This window comes from Sus scrofa, chromosome 9 (assembly GCF_054392235.1).
Source record: "Sus scrofa isolate SSC_HxYL_T2T_F1_AM1 chromosome 9, Sscrofa_HxYL_maternal_Yorkshire_Landrace_v2.0, whole genome shotgun sequence".
Taxonomy (NCBI): domain Eukaryota; kingdom Metazoa; phylum Chordata; class Mammalia; order Artiodactyla; family Suidae; genus Sus; species Sus scrofa.
In genome coordinates, this window is record NC_139391.1 from 27,576,970 (window position 1) to 27,597,779 (window position 20,810).

Below are 20,810 nucleotides of genomic sequence, written 5' to 3' on the forward strand. Positions count from 1 at the left end.
TTATGAACAAGGTCTTAAATGGCATGATCACCACTCTTATTAGGTCCGAACGTAGGCATCCTAATCCCCTAAAGTTAGTTAAGACAGTGGTGAGCCTGTATATACCCCTAAATTAACTGTGGATAAGAGAGGGCATGGGTTGCACAAGGGCTTAGAGTCCACGTTCTGGGTAGAGAGTGTCTCTGAGTCTCCTTGGGGATACAGAGCTTTTCTGAATCTTTCTTGTAGAGGAAGCAGTGGACTTTCCCTGGAGTAGAGACTCCACTTCCTCATGGATGCTCTACAAGCCTGTGTTGGGTTCCAGATCCTGGCTTCTCTCCCATTGCTCCCAAAAAGGAAGGTACATTTCTCTAAAGCTCAGAGTACATGCAGTAAGGGTGAATACTGAAACAACTCATAAGATGTGAGTGATACATTTGTGATGCGCATAAGGCAAGCTGTCCATCTCCATTTCCACATGGGAGGAAGTCTGACACCTGCCAGATACTAGACAGATGCAGCTGTTAACTGCTTCTGGAATAAATATAATATAGCCACATAACACAGGCCCCAATCAACAAGAGGCCCCCAGCGGGAAAGAAATGTGAGGCAGTCTTCAGAAGGAGACAGGAAAGCTCTGTTTGCCACTGTCATATGTGGTGTGGTTTGTGGGACCCTGGAAGACTTGGCTGGACAATGTATTACTCACCGGTTTCTTGACATCCCTCCTGATTCAAGTTTTTGAAGACATCTGTTAAAAAAACACAGATGTTATCACAGTAGGATGATTCCTTAAGTTGATATTGGATGGTTGAACTTGGCATGAAATCAATGGTGTCAAGCAGGATCTGAAGAATAGGACATAGACAAAATTTAATGGAAAGAAGGAAATTCAAAACAGCATGGAGCATGGGGTAGGGCAGGTGAAGAGTAGTACAAGAGTCTCTTTGTGCCCTTTGGGGGAATGATTCCACACAAGAGCAGAAGACTATCCAAAGAGGAGAGGAACACACTTTCCCAGCTCACATATTTGCACAGGGCCAGATTTCCTACACTGAAAAACTAGGTGCAATATGTTTTTCATCCTTTGGCCAATAGGACAACATATGGATTCTATTCCAAGGAAAGAAAGAACAACTCAGAGCTGACAAACGCCTAGTGTTAGATACACCATGGAGTAGTGCACATCAGGAAAGCCTAAATGTTATTTAATAGTGATGAAATGAATACCTGGCATCATGGCTACTTTGCTACTTCCTGTTTAGAGGAAGTTATCCATCATCATTCTTCAGTCTCTTTCATCTGCTTCTCTCCCACTATATTTATTTCCTATGGCTTCATAACAAATTACCACAGATTTAGCAATTTCAAAGAACACACCATCTCACAGTTTCCACGGGTCAGGAGTTTGGACATTGGGCTGAGCTGAGTCCTCTCTGCTCAGGGTCTCACAAGGCTAAAGCCAGGGTGTCAGCTGGGCTATATTCTCATCTGGGGTTCATTTGGGGAAGAGTTCACTTCCAAGCTCATTCAGGCTGTTGGCAAAATTCATTTCCTTGTGGCTGTAGGACCAAGTGCCACAGCCATGCGCTGGCTACAGGCAAGGGGCTGACCTCAGGTCTTAGAGCTTCCCCACATCTCCCAAGAGTCAACCATCCTTCCTTGCCACGTGGACGTCATCCATGTGTCCATTTAGTTCTCAAGCCATCAAGGAAAGTTTCTTGATCCAGTCTGTAAACATGGAGTCTTATATAACATAAGATAATCCTGGGAGGACACCCCACCATCTTCCCATATCTGTTGCCTAGAAGCAAGACACAGGTGGGAGTGTGTTTCACCTACTCTCAACAGGAGAGAAACAAGGAGGTGGGAATTATAGAAGGGCACTTGAAGACCTCTCCAGCAACCCACTTTCAATATCGTGCCGGGGTAGCTTTCCCCAACATCTTCCTCTAAATTGCATTCTTCATTTATTCTGAATGTCTTCAGATCAATAAGACACTGGCATCCCTCAGTCTAAGATGCAGCTGATGCATAACTTGAATTAATCATCTTAGACTAGCAGGGCATTTAGATCTTCTGACATCCCATCACGTTGATGGCTTTCTCCTCCATACCTGGGAGAGTAGTGTTGAGGATGTCCATACATGGAGCTGGAATCTGCATCTCATTCTGAATGCAGCCTTGCTGTTATGCTCTCTGTTCCTTCTATCCCACGGCATCTATATTTATAGCAGCTCCTCTTTCAGGAAAACAATTTCACCACAATTTTTGGCTTCTTGTTTTTCTTCCTTGACTGAGTGCATGACGAACCGCTCCATCCCAGGAGGCTGTTTTTACCTGCGGTCTTTGAATTATTATATTACTGGCCAGACTCGCCTACTCAATCCCCTTGTGCTCTTCATTTCTCCACTAATGCAATTTTTCTTGTGAGTCCTTGGTTTTGTCTTCCTGCATCTCACCTGCCTCTAGGGAAATTATCAGCTGTGAGTGAGATAGCACAGTTTGCATCGTACCCTAACTCCAAGGAATGCTTTCTGCATAGCCAATTGAAAAGGTACCAGACTAAGAAAAATACCGCCAATGGCAACTTAAGCCCCAGACAGCTGTTGGTGCAGTCTATGAGTACAGTGCTCCCCTAGATGGTATAGCATTACTGCATTTCTTTCATATCATCTTTCTTACTCCAGCTTTTTTCCCCTCTCTCTTACATTCACTTGACCTCTTGCTTCTTTCCACAGTCTTGCCCCTAGACTTCAGTTTGCCAAATGTTTTAGGTCCCGCAGAGCTGACCTTTTCTAGTCTCTACCATGAAGCAAGGATTCCAATCCGTTTCTCGGTGGCCATCTCCCACGTGAGATCAATCCTTTTTGCTGCTAAGGGACTGGTTAGGAAACTATTTCTCTTTCCCTAGAGGAATTCACTGTGGCTCAAAATAATTCAACCAGCTTCCAGAAGTTTCTTTCTCCCAGCATGTTTAGCAGCAGGAAGAGTCAAATGTTCCTTAGAGCCTATGGCTCACTCCCCATATACACAAACAGGTTTGACGAAATTCAGTTTTTAAAAAAACATTCAGTGGAGATCAGAAAATCCCAAATGTTTTTCAACTTGAAGTTTCCACTTCTCAACCAACTGTTTTTATATCCTGTTGGCTCACCCTAAGCCACTGACTATTTGGAAGTTGTGCTGGTAGGAGGCTTGTTTATTTTCCAGACCACTAGGAGACCTTGTGGGATAGGATTATATGGCCCTATATCAAATCCATCAGTAATTATGTGCAATGGAAATGTGTATAACAAGAATAAACTTTGTTTAGGTATGATGGTGTAAGGGACATTGCTTGATGAGTTTGTTCTCAATAGATAATAAGCATGCAGGCTCCATGTGTTACTTTCATACATGCACACAGAAAATATATTATATATATATTAACTACATTGGTATTTTATGTAATATATAGGCTATAGTATATACTGACTTTATAATATTTATGTAATATTTTTAATATATCTTATACATGTATATGTGCACATATATTTATCCAAATATTTAATATTTATAGTACATCCATAATATATATACTATATCTGGTATATGTATATATATATTTTTTTCATCCAAAGTAACCCTTGTATGCTAACAGTAAAAAACTGCAATCCCACCCATGGTCACTGAGTCACCTGCATGAGTCCTGCTCCCCAGAGATAACCAATTTTTTTTTTTTTGGCCTGAGAAACCTCCTTTATAATCAAACACTTGTACCAAAACTAAGAAACTTGATAGGTCTTAGTAAAGCCTATTTTTAGACTTTTCAAAAAAGATAACCAATTTTTAGTTATTTCAGTTTGGGGGTTCTCTAGCTGTTATCCTAAATAATATGCTTATGTTGTTGTTTCTAGTTTTGTAGACTTTAGTCTTATAGTCCTTGGCTTCATACTATGATCCATGAGGGTTTAGTTACTGTTTTTCCTTATCTCTGTCTCTGGAAAGTTTTAGGATATTCTTCAGATCTTAGGTGTTGTGGGATTTCACTACATTGTGTTGAGGGTTGTCTTCTTTGTGTATTATGCTGGGCACTGAATGAACCCTTTATATTTAAAGATACCTTCCCGTCAATTTTAGGAGACTTTTAAAAAAAAATTTATTGGAATATAGTTGACTTACAAAGTTGTGTTAATTTACGACGTACAGCAAATAAATCAGTTATACATAGACATATATCCATTCTTTTTCAGATTTATTTCCCATATAGGTTACCACAAAGTACTGAGTAAATTTCCCTGTGTTATACAGTAGGTACTCATTACCCATCTATTCTATATATACTATATGTGTGTATATGTGTATATATATTTATACATACATATGTGTGTGTGTGTGTACTAAATATATCTCCCAACCTCCTAATTTATCCCTCTCCCCACTGGTTCCCATTGGTAAACATAAGTTTAGTTTCAAAATATTTGAGTCTGTTTCTGTTTTATAAGTTCTGTTGTATCATTTCTGTTAGATTCCACATATCAGTGATCTCATATGATGTGGTTCTCTGTCTGATTTGCTTCACTTAGTCTGATAATTTCTAGGTCCATCCATGTTACCGCAAATGGCATTATTTCATGCTTTTTAATGACCAAATAATATTCTATTGTATATACATACCACATCTTCTTTATCCAATCTTCTGTTGATGGACATTTTGGTTGCTTCTATGTCTTGGCTATTGTATAATAGCACTGAAATGAACCTTGGGGTGCATGTATATTTTTGAATTATGATTTTCTCTGGATACATGCCCAGGAGTGGGATTGATGGATCATATGGTAGTTTTATATTTAATTTTTTAAGGAACCTCCATATTGTTCTCCATAGTGGTTGCACAAGTTTACATTCCCACCAGCAGTGTGGGAGGATCCTCTTTTCTCTACACCCTCTCCAGCATTTATTGTTTATAGCCTTTTTGATGATGGTCATTCTGACTGGTGTGAAGTGATACCTCATTGTAGTTTTGATTTGCATTTCTCTAATGATTAGTGATGTTGAACATATTTTCATTTGCTTTTTGGCCATCTGTCTTTGGAGAACTATCTGTTTAGATTGTCTGCCCATTTTTTGATTTTTTTTTATATATGTAAAGCTGTATGAGATGTTTGTATATTTTGGAGATTAATCCCTTGTTGGTTTCATTGTTTGCAAAGATTTTTGTCCCATTCTGTGGATTGTCTTCATTTTGTTAATGGTTTCCTTTGCTGTGCAAAAGATTTTAAGTTTAATTAGGTCCCATTTGTTTTTGTTTTTATTTGCACTACTCTGAGAGGTGGATCAAAAAAAGATTGCTGAAATTTGTGTCAAAGAGTGTTCTGCCTATGTTTTCCTCTAGAAGTTGTATAGTATCTGGTCTAATATTTAGGTCTTTAATCCATTTTGAGTTTATTTTTTTGTATGATGTTAGAGAGTGTTCTAATTTGGGGAAATTTTTGTCGTGGTTGTCCAAGTATAGTTGATTTACAATGTTATGTTAGTTTCTGATGCACAGCAAAGTGATTCAGTTGTACATATATATTTATATTATTTTTCATATTCTTTTCCATTATGGTTTATTACAAGATATTGAATATAGTTACCTGTGCTATACAGTAGTACCTTGTTGTTTATTTATTTTATATATAGTAGTTTGTATCTGCTAATCCCAAACTGTGAAATTTTTGTTTTGTGTTATGTTTTGATAATTTCCTTCCCTCTGTCATCTCTGTTCTCTCTAGGATTCTTGTTGATGAAATATCATATCTCCTAGGACTGATTTTTAATTTCTCTTAACTTTTGTTCACACCTTCTTCCTAACTACCTTTTATTTTCTTTTCTAGGAGACTTCTTCAACCTGATCCTATACCCCATCTACTGAATATTCAAATTTGGCATTGCATTTTTAACTTCCAAAAGGGCCTTATTTTTAAAAATATAACATGCTATTTTTGCTTTGTCCATGCCAAACCAAATATTCTTGAGTGCTTCTGAGTATACCAAATTAGTTCTGTTCTGTAAATTCTCCTCTATTTCCTAAGCCCTCTTATTCCTCTTAGGAACAGCTGACGTGTAAATCATGGTGTTTCTCTTTTACTGTAGGCTTTCTCAAATGCCTGGTAATTTTTGATTGTCTCTCTAGATTTAAGAATGAGCAGTAAGCAGACCGCCCAGGAGCTCTGCATGAGCCCTCAGGATGCGTCAGCTGGCAGGCTTTCTCCAAGCTGAGTGCTCTGTGGCCTGTGATGAAAGTGGAGAGTGCCAGGGAATAACTGAGGAGGGCCTCACTCCAGGTCACAAACACCCACACTGGCCATCCTAGTTCTGCCCCCCAGAGTTCATTCCTTTCTGTTAGAAAAGCACTCTCTGATTATTTTGCTTATGGCCAGGGACCTAGATTTGTATGGCGTGTGGGAGGTGAGAGCCACCTGTTCTACCTGAAGTATGGACCTTCTACTTCAGCGTGACTTTTCTACTCCCACCTTGTTCAATCCAGAGCTTCTCTTGATTTTGCTGGCCAGCTATCAGCCATCTGGTGTGCTGCCGATCTCGCTCACATTCCAGGCTCTGTCTCCCTCCCATTGCCTCCTTCATGGACAGTGTTCCCTCCACTTTCCATATCCTACACATTCACTGAAGTCTCTCATCCTTCTCCTATTCATTCCATTGTTGAAGTTGTTTAGATTTTTTTTTTTGATTTTTAATATGCTCTAATGGAGTCTCAGCAAAAAAGTGACATAAGCATATATGGTCATTTCATGATCCTGAACTAGAAATCAGAATGAGAATCCTAACGTCAGTTGTCTCTTTGGGGCAGTTGGGTGAGGTTACTGCCTGCTGGGTTGATTTTCTTATTCATAACTGTATGACATCAACAAAGCTTTAAATGATTGAACTCACAATGGAATAAATGACTAAAATATTTGTGAGCATCTATGTCCTCTATAGGTGAGAACTATAGTACCCATCTTTTATGGTTTCATGTGAATGTGAGAATAATACATATGCATGAATATGCCCAGAAAAAAAGGGACTAAAATAAAACTAGTTCTTCCTCCTCTCCCTTGTCACCTGCTAAGTGTATGTACTATGTGTACTAGCTTAAAATAACTATTATTTTTTAATTGAATTATTGATATTCTCTTATCCCCACTTCTTCCCTGAAGCAGCAAAGTTTTCACATTAAGTAGGCATAGTTACCAGGCACTCCACTAGTGATTTGAACATTAGGGTTGCTGATTCTATTGTTGGCTGTTGTAAACAGTCAACTAAATACAATTGATCATTTGGTAGCTTTGTGATATTTTCATTTGCTTATCATTACTTTCTGGCCTCTATTAGTTGAATCCCAGTTAGATAATGAAAGAACTTTTTCTCCAAATTTTGAGCAGCTAATGGATTTTTCATTCACTATTTTAGAAATTTCTTTTAACAGACTTAACTAAATCTTTCCTTTGGAAGGAGTTAGTATGCAGTGAGCCCAAGTATTAAAAGAAGGAGCGGTGACCCCCGCAGGTAACTCCAGCCTGGAAGACACAGCACAGAGTCAGCTCACGAATCAAGAATGAACTCCGTACTATAAAGAAGCCCAGAAACATACCAAGGCAAAGCTCAGCTGACACATGCTCTGGGCATCATTAGCTAGTTAGGTCTTGAAAAATATGAAGATCATGGCCAGGCAGAGGCCCTTCCTATGATTCATTTTTTCCTAAAGCTGTCTTTGGCTGAGACTCTGCAGCCTTGGGGAAGAAATGTGTTGGGATAGGATGAGCAAAGTTTAGGATATGGAGACCTGTATTCAACTTTGACCTTGAACTAGCTTTTCTTTCCTTAGGCTAATTACATCAACTCTCTAAGCCTTAGTTTCCTTATCAGAAAAAAAGACATTAGTTATATTTACTATACAGGGTTGTGGTAAGGACTGAGGTTTTAGATATGAGGCAGCATGCTTGGCACAGAAGTAGATTCTCAATATATGTTAGTTACAGTCTCTCTTTAGCCCAACCTTTACTGCATATCCCATAAGGAAACAAGATAGTGATTACCACAGAGGCCAGAACATTCTGTGAAGGCACTGGGGGACCCAAGCATTTTTCGGCTGGATCACAGCCTTCAAACACTTGCACTTTCCGTGACTGGGTAACTCATGAAAATGATGGGCCTTGAAATACAACACCAATTTAGAACAACAGGAAGAATTGGAAAGTGGATTAAAGCTATTTACAAAACATGGAATGGTGCCACCAGTGATAGTCTTAAGTTTTAATTTCCTTATTTATTTTTTTTTTTTTTTCCTTTTTCAGGGCCACACCTGGCATATGGAAATTCCCAGGCTAGGGGCTGAATCAGAGCTGCAGCTGCCAGCCTACACCAGCCTACAACATAGGATCTGAGCCCCATCTTCAGCCTACACCACAGCTCACAGTAATGCCAGATACTTAACTCAGTGAGCAAGGCCAGGTAGTGAACCCACATCCTCATGGATACTAATTGGATTCTTAACCCACTGAGCCACAATGGGAATTCCAAGTTTTAATTTCTGAATAAATATATTGGACCTAAAGTTTTGTTCAAAGCATTAGGAATTCACAATCATTTTACCTTCACCCCACGGAGATAGTAGCTCTTTCTTTTTTCCTTCTGTTTTCTTTTAGGCTGAGGATCGTTCTTGAGGTTGAGGAGATGAAGAGCAAAAGCAGGCATCCTTTGAATATTAAATCCATAGGGCATTTACCTTCTCTCTGGGTTATGACCTACTAAACAAGTCACTATAAAATCTGGAAGAAAAAAATATAGCAATTTTGTGAGCAAGCATCTTTAAGCCTGGTCAAGGCATCTAGAATAGATTGGAGGAAAGGGCATTTCAAAACTCTCTCCTTTCATTTGGTTTCTGAGCTTGAAAGAAATCTAAATAAATACCTCAAAAATTTCTTTAAAATCCACCCCCCCCAAAAAAATACTAGAAGAATTCCCAGGGCACAAGAACTCTGGATGACTAAACCATTTCCCCACTCCCTTCAGTATGTCCGGGGATGAAATCTACAGGGCAAATGCCCAAATACCCCAAAGATCATTTTTCATGCTTTCTAATACATTTCAAAGGCTGCTTTGGCGAGGTTGTGACGCTGGATAGTACCCAGATGTATCTGAAACACTTTGCCAGTTTTCCAAAGAAGTCAGGCAATTTTTAAAGTTGGTCCACTGGAAGCTCAGAATTTACAGGTTTCCAACTCACAATGGGTGCATGAAAAATTCAACTGATTGAGTTGATTTGCTGGGGGGTGGGAGGGAATCCCTCCTTCTTCCCATATTCCAATTTGAAAACACTTCAATTCTACTCAAGTCTGAAATTTTCTGCTGCTATAGTTGAATAGGCTGGGCTCAAGATTTTGCTCCTTACAGAGATTCCAAATCTCATCATGAGCCAGTTAACCATTTTTATGGTAGTTTGCATAATTTAAATGAGTAAACTAAGTTTTTACATGAGAGCCAGTTTTGATGAGAGGCATTAAGATGGGGATTACAGGAGAATCCTTGGTCCTCAGTGGGGAGGGATCTTTGTGGAATGAAGAGATGCCGGCTGTTCCCTTACACACAGCATCACTTTACTGAGGGCCACCCTCAATTCCATCCCCGTCTTTAACTCCTCTTCCTGTAGGAACTCCCATTCAGCTTACTAATAGAGAGGCAAAGCAGCACAGTGGTCAAGCCAGATAATCCCAATTTCAAATTCCAGGCTCATTTCCTAGTTTAACACGTTAAACAAGTTATTTAGAGGTGCCGAGCTTCAGTTTCTTCATCTTAACAATGGAAATAATAACAGCTGTCTCAGAGGATTATTGTGAGAATTTAGTGGAACAATGTATATTAAGTCTTTTGGGTAGTGCCTGGTACCCCAAAACTGTTGGAATCATCATCATCACCATCATCTGGTCCCAAGAGGACCAGAGGAGAAATCACTTGTTAGTGCTCAAGACTCAAGCTCTATTTGATCTTGTGTTTTCATCTGTGAGTTTGAAAACTAAGGCACACAAACCACACCACCCTATTTGACCTTGGAGAGAGGAGCAGATGAATAGAAACATGTGGCCATTTTTAGAGTTTCTACTGGATCTTAAATACCTCCCTGAAATTGGATCTGTGTCATACTTAAGATCACCGAGTCTTGAATAAGAAGATATAAATAGCCACAGATAAATTTGGATAAATTTGGTTGGACCTAGACATCAGGGAGGCTCTTCAAAAGGTGCAAACTATGCTCCTCGGTGTGTTTTTAAATTGTTGCTGTTCGAGTGTCATGGGGGAAAAGAATAAGTCAAGTTTTTGGCCTGGCATCATGTCATACAGACTCTCAAGGGATGTTTTTCCTCAAGGTTCATCCCTCATGTGAATCTGACCCCATGGTAGGACATTGGTGAATAGCTCTGGGCAAACAATGTGATCTTGTATCTCTCCCTCCTTTTTGCTGTCTTTCTTCCCCTACCCTCTTCAAATCTTCATTTAGGGATTTGCAGAGTGACAAGACAGGCCCTGATAGGTTTTGTTGTGCACAGAAGTTGAAAGGAGCCAGAAAGAAGAACCATTCCCAAACCTCAGGAGCTTTGGAAAATAGATTTTATTCAGAGAAATGCATTCAAAGGCACACCTTACCAACACATGTAAAATGAACTATTTAAAAAAAAAAAAAAAATCACATTGCCCTTCCAAGAGCCTCCTTGAGATTTATTTTTAAGACCATTGAGAGTCAATCTGAAAATGCAAATTATGGGCCAGGAAGCTCAGAACATTACATGTGGGCCTCATTTACACAAAAGATTTGTAACCCAGACGATAACTTAAGATATGACTTAGATAATGTGAATTTGACTGACTTGATTTCCCCATTCGAGTTCCGTGGAAAGTCCATTGCCTTCCTAAGAGGTTCAACAAATCCCCCAGGGACTTACATGATCATAACCTTTGAACTGAGCAATTTACACCAAATTTCAGTTCATTCTGTGACTCTTAAGCTGACCCTGTTTCATACTAGGTAGAGGGCAGTCCCTGATGTTTAAAAAATTTACTCTCATGGGCTTTTTTTTGGTGGGGGGGGGAGGTTCATGAAGACAGAGAAATAAACATAATGTAATATAGACAGCTTAAATTTGCCTATTAGCCATATCTGTCCTTTTTTTTTTTTTTTTTTTGTCTTTTTTCTTTTCAGGGCTGCACCCAGGGCACATGGAGGTTCCAGGCTAGGGGTCTAATTGGAGCTGTAGCCTCCAGACTACGCCAGAGCCACAGCAACACCACATCAGAGCTGTGTTTGCAACCCACACCACAGCTCACGGCAAAGGAGCTTAAGGATCCACTGAGCGAGGCCAGGGATGGAACCTGCAACCTCATGGTTCCTAGTCGGATTTGTTAACTGCTGAGGCCAGGAAGTCCACCATATCTGTCTTTAAAGAAGTGTTGTAGGTACCTTCCAGCTTGGGCACCAGCCTCCCCCGAGGCTGATAGGCTCTCCCCACCCCAACCATCTTAACCCTAGAGCACAATTTATCATTCTCGATCCCTTTCTCTCTCTCTCTGTTTCTTTCATCTTCACCCCACTTCCTCTTCTCCTTTTGATTGTCTTCTGCTTATCTGTGCCTACAGGACATAGGAACCTTTCAACCCCTATGACTTACTAAGATACTTTTCTGTATAAAAGCATTTCCTTCCCCAAGAAGAATTTTGGAGAAAGCCACTAAGATAATAATGGTTTTGAAACTTTTACAAATATGTTCAGGAGGTATATGAAAGGTCACTGAAAAATAGCTCCAATCTGAATCTGAGGAAAGTTCAGTGTTTAGAGGACTGACATGTTGAATCCACAGGCCCAGTGAAAAATTCTTATTTTGGATTTCCAGACTATTTTAATGAAAGAATTCTGAGTTGTTCTTCTTTCTACTTGGCACTAGGATGGATGGAAGAGCTCTGTGATATTTCTTTCCGTATGAGAAGGGTTATGGCCAAGTTATTTATTAGCTTCTAAAAGAAGATGCATACCACATGCTATTAAGCCATATTTTGTTGTCATCCAGTGGTGTCCAGGCCTTGTTCCCACATGGAATGCAAATATAAATACCCACACCCATCACACATCCAGAAGAATCTCTCTCTTATGCACGGGGGTGGGGTGGGGTGGGGAGGCAAACACTTAAAAGTGGCATAATTTAGGATCGTGGAGGAAGAGCCGTTTGCTTCCCAAGCTAACTTCTCCAATTTCATGCTAATTCCTGAAATGCCTTTCACAGAAGATTAAAGTCCTCTTTCCTACAGTTTGATATAGGGCTTACTGCAGTCTAACGGGGGAGCATGGGTAGCGTGTATTCATACCAAGATGTGAATTAATGTTGATCTTTTTTCCCTAAGAGTCCATTTTTGTTTTCGTTTTTGTTTTGGCCTCACCTGAAGCCTGTGAATGTTCCCTGGCCAAGGATCAAACCCATGCCACAGCAGCAACCCAAGCCACTGCCACTGCAGTGAAAATGCTGGATTCTTCACCCACTGTGCCACAGGAGAATTCAAAGAGGTTTTTTATTTGTTTGTTTTGCTTTGTTCTGTTTTAATTGAGAAAATAAATCCCAAAGGCCTTGAAGTAAGGAGAGTTCAAGAGGAGAACAGACGGGAACTGCTGTGATGTAGATAAAGTCTATTTATAAAAAGGAGAAGATTGGAAGGGAAAGGGAATGAAGGTCCATTGAGTACCTGCTTTATGCCAGGCAACATTCTGGAATTCTACCAATGTAATATATCTCATATAGTTCCAAAACACTCAGAAGGATATGAAAGATTGTCTTTTGTATTGAGCCACATCTGCCTAACTCTTAGTCATCCTAACTCCATCTCTAACTGTGATGCATAACTCACCAAACATCTATGGACTCCCTTCCCCTAACCCCACATCCCCACTTCCTCCTCCCTCCACACACACACACATAAGCACAATGATGTGCAAAGCATCTGGTATGGATGAGGAGGAACTAAAAAGCAGCACTCCCCAACACATACTCACTCCAGTATCTGCTTATCTTTATTTAGAGGCCTGCAAAAAGAATCACTCTTTTATATACCTGGGGGGGAAAAAAAGGAAGCAGAGTATTAAGGAGACAAACTAATGCCCATCTTCTTCGTCTGTATAAGCAAGGTTGCATCATGTGTGTGTATATATATGTGTGTGTACACATAAACTTTCAATGTATGATGAAGCCTGGACATGGCTGGACAACACTGGTCACCTTAAAAGCAAATGGTATGTGCAATCCCAATCCTGGGCACGTATCTGAAGAAAACTATAATTAAAAAAAATACATGCATCATACATGCACCATAGTATTCATAGCTGCACTATTTACAGTAGCCAAGAAAATGGAAGCAACCTAAATTTCCATCAACAGATGAATGGATAGAGAAAAAAAAAAAATATATATAGTATATAATATAATAGAATATTACTCAGCCATTAAAAAAGAATGAACAATGCCATTTGCAGCAACGTAAATGGACCTGGAGATTATCATACTAAGTGAAGTAAATGAGACAGAGAAAGGCAGATATCATATGATATCGCTTATATGTGGTATCTAAAAAAATGACATAGTTGAACTTATTCACAAAACAGAAATAGACTTACAAACATAGAAAACAAACTTACGGTTACCAAAGGGCATGGCAGGGTGGCGAGAGGGAAGAGATAATTTAGGACTTTGTGATTTAATATATACACACTACTATATATAAAATAGATAAACAGTAGAGCACAGGGAACTCTATTCGATGTCTTTTAATAGCCTAAAATGGAAAAGAACCAGTTATATATGTAACTGAATCACTTCGCTGTACACTTGAAACTAACACAACATTATATATTAACTCTATCTCAGGGAGTTCCCATCGTGGCTCAGTGGTTAACGAATCTGACTAGGAACCATGAGGTTGCAGGTTCGATCCCTGGCCTTGCTCAGTGGGTTAAGGATCCAGCATTGCCTTGAGCTGTGGTGTAGGTCGCAGATGCGGCTCAGATCCCACGTTGCTGTGGCTCTGGCATAGGCTGGCGGCTACAGCTCCAATTAGACCCCTAGGAACCCCTGGGAACTTCCAAATGCCTCAGGTGTGGCCCTAGAAAAGACAAAACAAAACAAAAACAAAACCCTCTACCTCAATGCTAATAATGTGACCATAAAACTCCTTACTAGGGAAAGAAACCTCACAAAGCGTTTCCTTCCATTCTTATGCTGTGTAACCAAGAAGAACAATTCATAGTTCTGTTATGTAAAAAATCTAGAAGAAACAAACTAACTAAGGACATGGCCAGTCGAATCAACAGAGCATCCCTCCCAAAAAGGCACTTTTCCTGGTTCATTTTAGGTGGATTTGAGCCCCATGTGGAAAAGAGCCAGAAGAAACCAACTTGACTGCTCAAGAGAAATTCCACCTCAGAACAAAGTTAAAGTACAGCTCTTCTGAAGGCTGAGCAACAAATTGTGATGGGGAAGTTCCCATTGTGGCTCAGCAGTAACTAAATCTGACTAGTATCCATGAGGATGCGGGTTCAATCCCTGGCCTCGCTCAGTGGGTTAATGCTCCGTCAATGCTGTGGCTGTGGTGTAGGCCTGCAGCTACAGCTCTGATTTACCTCTAGCCTGGGAACTTCCATATGCTGTGAATGCAGCCCTAAAAAGACAAAAAAAAAAAAAAAAATTGGTAGCCAAGATATAGAAACAACCTAAATGTCCATCAACAGATAAATGGATTAGGAAAATGTGGTGTGTGTGTACACACACACACACACACACACACACACACACACACACACATGATGGAATACTACTCAGCCATAAAGAACAAAACAATAACTTTTGCAGTAATATGGGTGGAACTAGAGACTCTCATACTGAGTGAAGTAAGTCAGAAAGAGAAAGACAAATACCATATGGTATCACTTATATCTGGAATCTAATATACAGCACAAATGAAACTTTCCACAGAAAAGAAACTCATAGACTTGGAGAACAGACTTATGGCTGCCAAGTGGGAAGGGGAGGGCATGGGATGGACTGGGAATCTACGGTTAATAGATGCAAACTATTGCATTTGGAATGGATAAGCAATGAGATTCTGCTGTACAGCACTGGGAACTATATCTAGTCCCCTGTGATGGAGGTTAATGTGAGAAAAAGAATGTATATATGTATGTGTGACTGGGTTACTTTGCTGTAAAGTAGAAAATTGACAGAACACAGGAAATCAACTATAATGGAAAAAATAAAAATCATTTAAAAAATTGTGACACAGATTTTGGAAGGAGCATGCTCCGTCTCACCCAATCACTATCCTCAGCCACAGGTGCAGTCAATCAACCCAGAAACACTCCAGCCCCTTGAGGACTGGGAGCATTGAGGGCATCTGGAAGGAGCAGCTCAGGAGTGGTTATGGGCACTTGTAGGGTGAGCAGTGGGCATGGAAAGCCTTTTTCCTTCTGTTTTGGAGGCAGCCATTTGGGGGTCAAAAGGAAACTAGATGAGGAGAGAGAGGCTGAGCGGATGTCATGTGCTGACCACAGCAAACAGACTGATTTAAGGAAAATTGTAAAGAGAATGTTATTACTGAAGAGCAGGAGGGAGGACCTTATGGAGGTTGGCTGGGATCCTGCTCAGATGGGAGTTCTCAGGCTTATATAGATTTGGACTGTGCAGGCTTCCTTACCTTGGTGAGATAAGGTGGTTCCTCCAATGGAGGCAATAGCCGTCAGATATCCAACTGCCATACATAGCTTGTTTTCCCCAGGTCCCATCAGTTAATGGAGAAGTCAAGGTTCCTATCAGGCCCAAGGTAATAATCAAAGAAGTTTAGTTCCAGTCCCACAAGTTTATCACCTGTACTTCAACTCCAAAATCACCCTCAACCTCAGCATCTAGCACTAGACCTTTTTTCTTGGTAATAAGGGCAATTATAAGAAACAGTTCTTCCTGATTTTGCTCACATCTGACGTCTTCTCTCCCTGCCATAGAACTCAAAAAGAAGCCACAGGGACTGGGGTGAGAGACAAATTAGTATAAGAAATACGACCCCTAGAGCTTCAGATTAAATTTGTGAGCCTGACTTGTCCCTTGAGTTAAATTCTCTCAGAGTCTCTAATGCAAATTGATCGTTGGCAGTTCCATCCACCCAACCCATCAAATTGCTCTGACATGTCTTAGTCTCAGCAGGTACTATTTAGGTCAAGGTTAAGGAGACTAGTTAGATTAGATGAACCTCATTAGTGTCAAAGGATCTGTCTGCCACTTCCAAGGTCCCTAGGCCATGTTGCTTTCTCTCAAGTGACCTGAGGACCCTCATTCAAAGTGACTTGACATCTCAGAGTTCTTGAAATGGGCACACAGATTGTTTTTCCCAGCATCTTCTCTTCAGTACGGGACATAATTAAAGATAAATAAATAAAACAAAACAACAACAGTAATGTAATCAGTATAAAAAATGGCCTGGGATAGGAGCAAGGTAAAACAATTCATTCTAGCTGGGAGATCAGAGAAGATTTCACAAAAGAGGTTATATTTGGATTAAGGCCTTTTAAACATTGGGCAGTATTTCAACAGAATAATAAGCAGTAAGGGCGCTCATTAATTCATTCCGCAAGCATTTACTGAGACTCCATGGTGTGTCTGGCTCTATTTCAAGTCCTAGGAACACAAGGGCTCATGGTCAGGGATCGTGTGGGATCCTCCTTGATGCTGAAGATGCAATCATGAGCAAAGGTAGCAAGTTCTGTGGAGTGACTGTGACACAGCCTTAGTATAAGGGGATGGGGGGGAAGTACAGGGGAGGATGAGGCAGGAAAAAAAGCCTGAGGACTTTAATACATAGTAGGAGATATAAGTAATTCTTTAGGCTCCAATAAGTCAGCAGTTTTGAGTTGAAAAGGCGCATGATTAATTTATATTTTAGCTACAAGTAATCCAATGGCCTCCTATGTATTGCCTGAAATAATTAAGGGCTCTTCATTACTCCTGGGATAAAAACCAAAGTTTTTAACATGGATTGGAAAGCCTTGCAACGTCTAGCCCCCACCTATCTCTTCGGCCTTATCGTAAACCCCTTGTCCCCATTTGCCCCATGGGGGCCTGGCTGATCTTCTGTTATCACAACACATGACCACCTACCACAGGCCCTTGGTACAGGTTGTTTTCTCTTCCATGAAACCCTTCCCTCTTTGCTTAATTAACTTTTCCCTCCTCTGATCTCTGCCGAATCACTATTTCTTGAGGAAGCTTTTCCTGACGCCCACTGCCATAGATCTAATCCCCTAATATGTTCATGTGTATCTGGGACTCCTTGATTGTGCTCTGTCTCCTTCACTAGACTGCAGTCAAGAGCAAGGACTCTGTTTTGTTCATCATCTTCTCTTCAGTTTCCACTGCAATGCCTGGTACATGGTGGGCACACAGTAAACATTTATACAAAGCAGAGCAAAATTGAAAAAAAAAATTATTTTCTGTTACGATGGTTAACAATGTAGGGGATAGTTTGGGGTGGGGGACTGAGTTATAGGCAGCCCTGCAGCTTGCATCTAGGGCGACCAGCACACACAATGGTCAAGCATGTAGTTGTAAATGAAAAATAACCTCTCCTTCTGGCAGCCATGGGCCCATCAAAATGATATCTTCCTTTAGCAGCTGATTAGGCTGAATTCAGGGGCTGATAAATCCCTTTCTCCAGGAAATGTCTCAGACGAGCCCTGGGTGTGAAAAGGCCCTGGTTTTGTTTGTTTGTTTATAATTGGTTAATTACACTTAGGGGCTGGTCACATATCAGAAAGGTGAAGGCATCATATTGAGTGAGAATGTGCAGAAAGTGGAAAGACGGTGAATTTTAGCCATGTATGAATAAAGGGGTTAACTTTCAAATTACAGATAGGAGACAGCAAAGGAAAATTGCTTTATTACCAATGTCTCTGAAATTGTGAAGGGTTAGAATCAGTAGGCTGATGAATCAGTACTTCTCCCTTCCTGCTGATGACTGCGTGAGAGAAAATGGGCTCTATCCAGAGGGAGAGAAATTGGAGCAAATTATTTCTCAATTTACAAAGTCTTTGTTTCTGAAGAAAGAATAAGGTGGAACCAATAACTTCACTGAGGAGCAAAGATGGGGCTGTCAGTGGGGGCGGGGGAGGTGGAGGGGGACACGTAGGTCCCCAGCTATACCGTCGGCATTAGAATTACGTTGTCACACAAGGTTCTGAAGCTCCGGAAGGGCTGCTCTGCGTGGCGTTTCTTGTATGAATCTGGAAATGCTTTGCAAACCCCATGAATCACCACATATGCCATGCTCGAAAGATTTTGACAAGTTTTATGAGTCCATCTAGTGCTATTTATTTTTGTTCTCTCTCTTTCCTTCCCTATAGGGAGGCATACTTTCAAGGGCATCTTTCACAGAATTGGCCAGGGGCCACAGTGACAAATCTAACTCCATCACTCTGGGGCAAGGAGGAGCATGTTTGGCTCTTGCCAGCTCCCTGGTATGATGTTAACATGACTGATGGAATCACGCTATTTGCTCAACCAGTAACCAGCGCAGATTCCAGAAACCAGGTGTGAGCAAGTGAGATGCTATTTTTTAATGTAAATAAGCCACACTGGGATGTCCACATCCATGTATTTGTTGAGGACCCCTCTGGTGGAATTGAAGATTCACCCACAGGCTCTATTCTAAATATTTCCAACATGGCACAGTATCTACATTACCCTCCATGAGAATTCCTCCTTTGGGGCATGGCATTGAAAGAACTATACGTTAGCAAACTTGCTATACGGAAATAATCGCAAAATAGTACTCTTTTTATCACCGAGTTTAGTTGACTTAATTATCAAAAATTTGTGTTGCCTGATGCAACAGCCACTGGCCCACATATAATTATTGATTGAAATATGAAGAGTGACCAAAGCATCACACTCTACTTAATTGCAATTTTTAAAATTCAATTTCAGATTTCGATGTGTGGTGAACTCCAAAAAAAAGTGGGTATCCATGGTCAGTAAGTTTGAGAAATCTGGCTTTTAAAAAAATTCAGTGTGTTCTCTATGGCACAGTTTCTAAGATCCTTCAACATGCCAGTGTTCTTTATGTTTTTCTCAGAAGGGAATACTATGGGCTAGTGTTACAATATCTAGCCACGGGAGAGATTTTGCTTTCTTCCAAAGCATATCTTGAGGAACACGGTTTGGGAAATGACGGTCTACATGGATGGGGCCCAGGAGAAATATGCCAGGCAGAGATCTATGTCTTTAATGAAAGAAGGTATGTCCCCAGAGCAGACCCTGGATAGGGAACTGCAGGGTGTTAAGACTCAGATTCTTTTTTTTTTTTTTTGTCTTTTTTTAGAGGCTCACCTATAGCCTATGGAAGTTTCCAGACTAGGGACTGAATCGGAGCTGCAGCTGCCAGTCTACACCACAGCTACAGCAATACCAGATCCTTAACCCACCGAGCGAGACCAGGGATTGAATCCAAATCCTCATGGATAATAGTCGGGTTTGTTACCCCTGAGCCACAATGGGAACTCCTGACTTAGCTGCTTTATATCTCTTTATTCATCGTGTCTTTGTGAACTTTTGATATCTCATGGACCTTTCCTATCACCTTTGCCCTCGACCAACCTTAGTGATGCTGTTTTCTTTTGAAAAAAAGAGTTTGACAAGATGGTCTTTTCTAGGTCTAAAATTCTATGACTCTTTTCTTCTGACACTAATCCTTGAAACGTCCTACTGTTCAGTGCTTTAAAACCCTGGTTGGATCGTGCCTGATTAAGTCAGTAAATAAGCTGAGATAATATCCAGTGGATGGTAGCTTTCTACTTCCCTGAGTGCCTCCTAACTGGGAGAAAGGAAAGTAGACCATGAAAAAGATGATACGATCCTGAGGGACATACATGGTACTAAACCAAGCAGGTGATGCAGAAGCCTAAAGAAAAGAAAACACCATTATCATTTTTTTTTAAAGTAAATTGGTCTGCAAGGGCTTTAGATTATAAGAGTTTATCCTGATCTTAATTTTGAGCCCCTGAAGACAGAGAAGTGACTGTGTTGCTGACAGACCAGGAGCAGAGAGTGGCTGGTGAGGCATCTGTGTGTTATTGAAAGTGACATGACTAGAATCAGAAATACAAATCGGAAACAAGAGCAATTATCCAAGAGAGAGAGATTGGCCAAGAATTATGACCAGGGTTTTGGCTTGGACAACCAGGTAGATGGAGGTATTCATTGTAGGAAATAGGAGGGATTGAAAAATAGGCAGTTTGGAGGTGGGGGAAGGGAGTCAAGATAATGATGGCTTCAGCTTGGGACATGTGGACTCTGCAGTGGCTGTGACATTGTCCAAGTGGTGATGTACAGTAGGAAATTGGGAATATAGATCCGGATCTTAGCAGAGAGAATGCGACTAGAGATAGTATAATATTAGTATTACTATAATAAAAGTACAGTATAGTATAACATAATTTAGTAGTATAGTATTAATAGTTTAGGAGGAATGGCTAACTTAAGAGGCAATATAGAGAGTTCCCATGGTACAGCAGGATCTATGGCATCTCTGCAGTGCCAGGAGGCAGGTTCAACCCCCAGACTGGCATAGCGGGTTCAAGGATCTGGCATTGCCACAGCTGTGGTGTAGGTTGCAACTGTAGCTCAGATCTGATCCCTGACATAGGAACTCCATATGCTGCAAGGGTGGCCAAAAAAAGGAAAAAAAAAAAAAAAAAGAGGCAATATAGGAGGATAATGGGTACCTCAGAAGCT

General features: G+C 40.6%; 1 protein-coding gene across 7 annotated transcripts in view; it reads left to right on the forward strand.

Annotated features, from left to right (window-relative positions):
* LOC110255418 (uncharacterized) overlaps positions 1 to 20,810 on the forward strand; it is a 273,087-nt gene that overhangs the window by 178,183 nt on the left and 74,094 nt on the right. Inside the window, exons 1-2 of one of the 7 annotated variants that reach the window (XR_014815058.1) lie at positions 15,738 to 15,852; positions 16,699 to 16,775. The exons of 5 other annotated variants lie outside the window; for them this stretch is intronic. Coding sequence is in view for 1 of the 2 variants with exons in the window: in XM_084975798.1 (XP_084831924.1) it covers positions 16,766 to 16,775 (10 nt within the window). In the remaining variant the exon portion in view is untranslated. Of the gene's footprint in view, positions 1 to 15,737; positions 15,853 to 16,698; positions 16,776 to 20,810 lie in introns of those variants that run through there. One more of the 7 variants, XM_084975798.1, reaches the window with a different exon arrangement.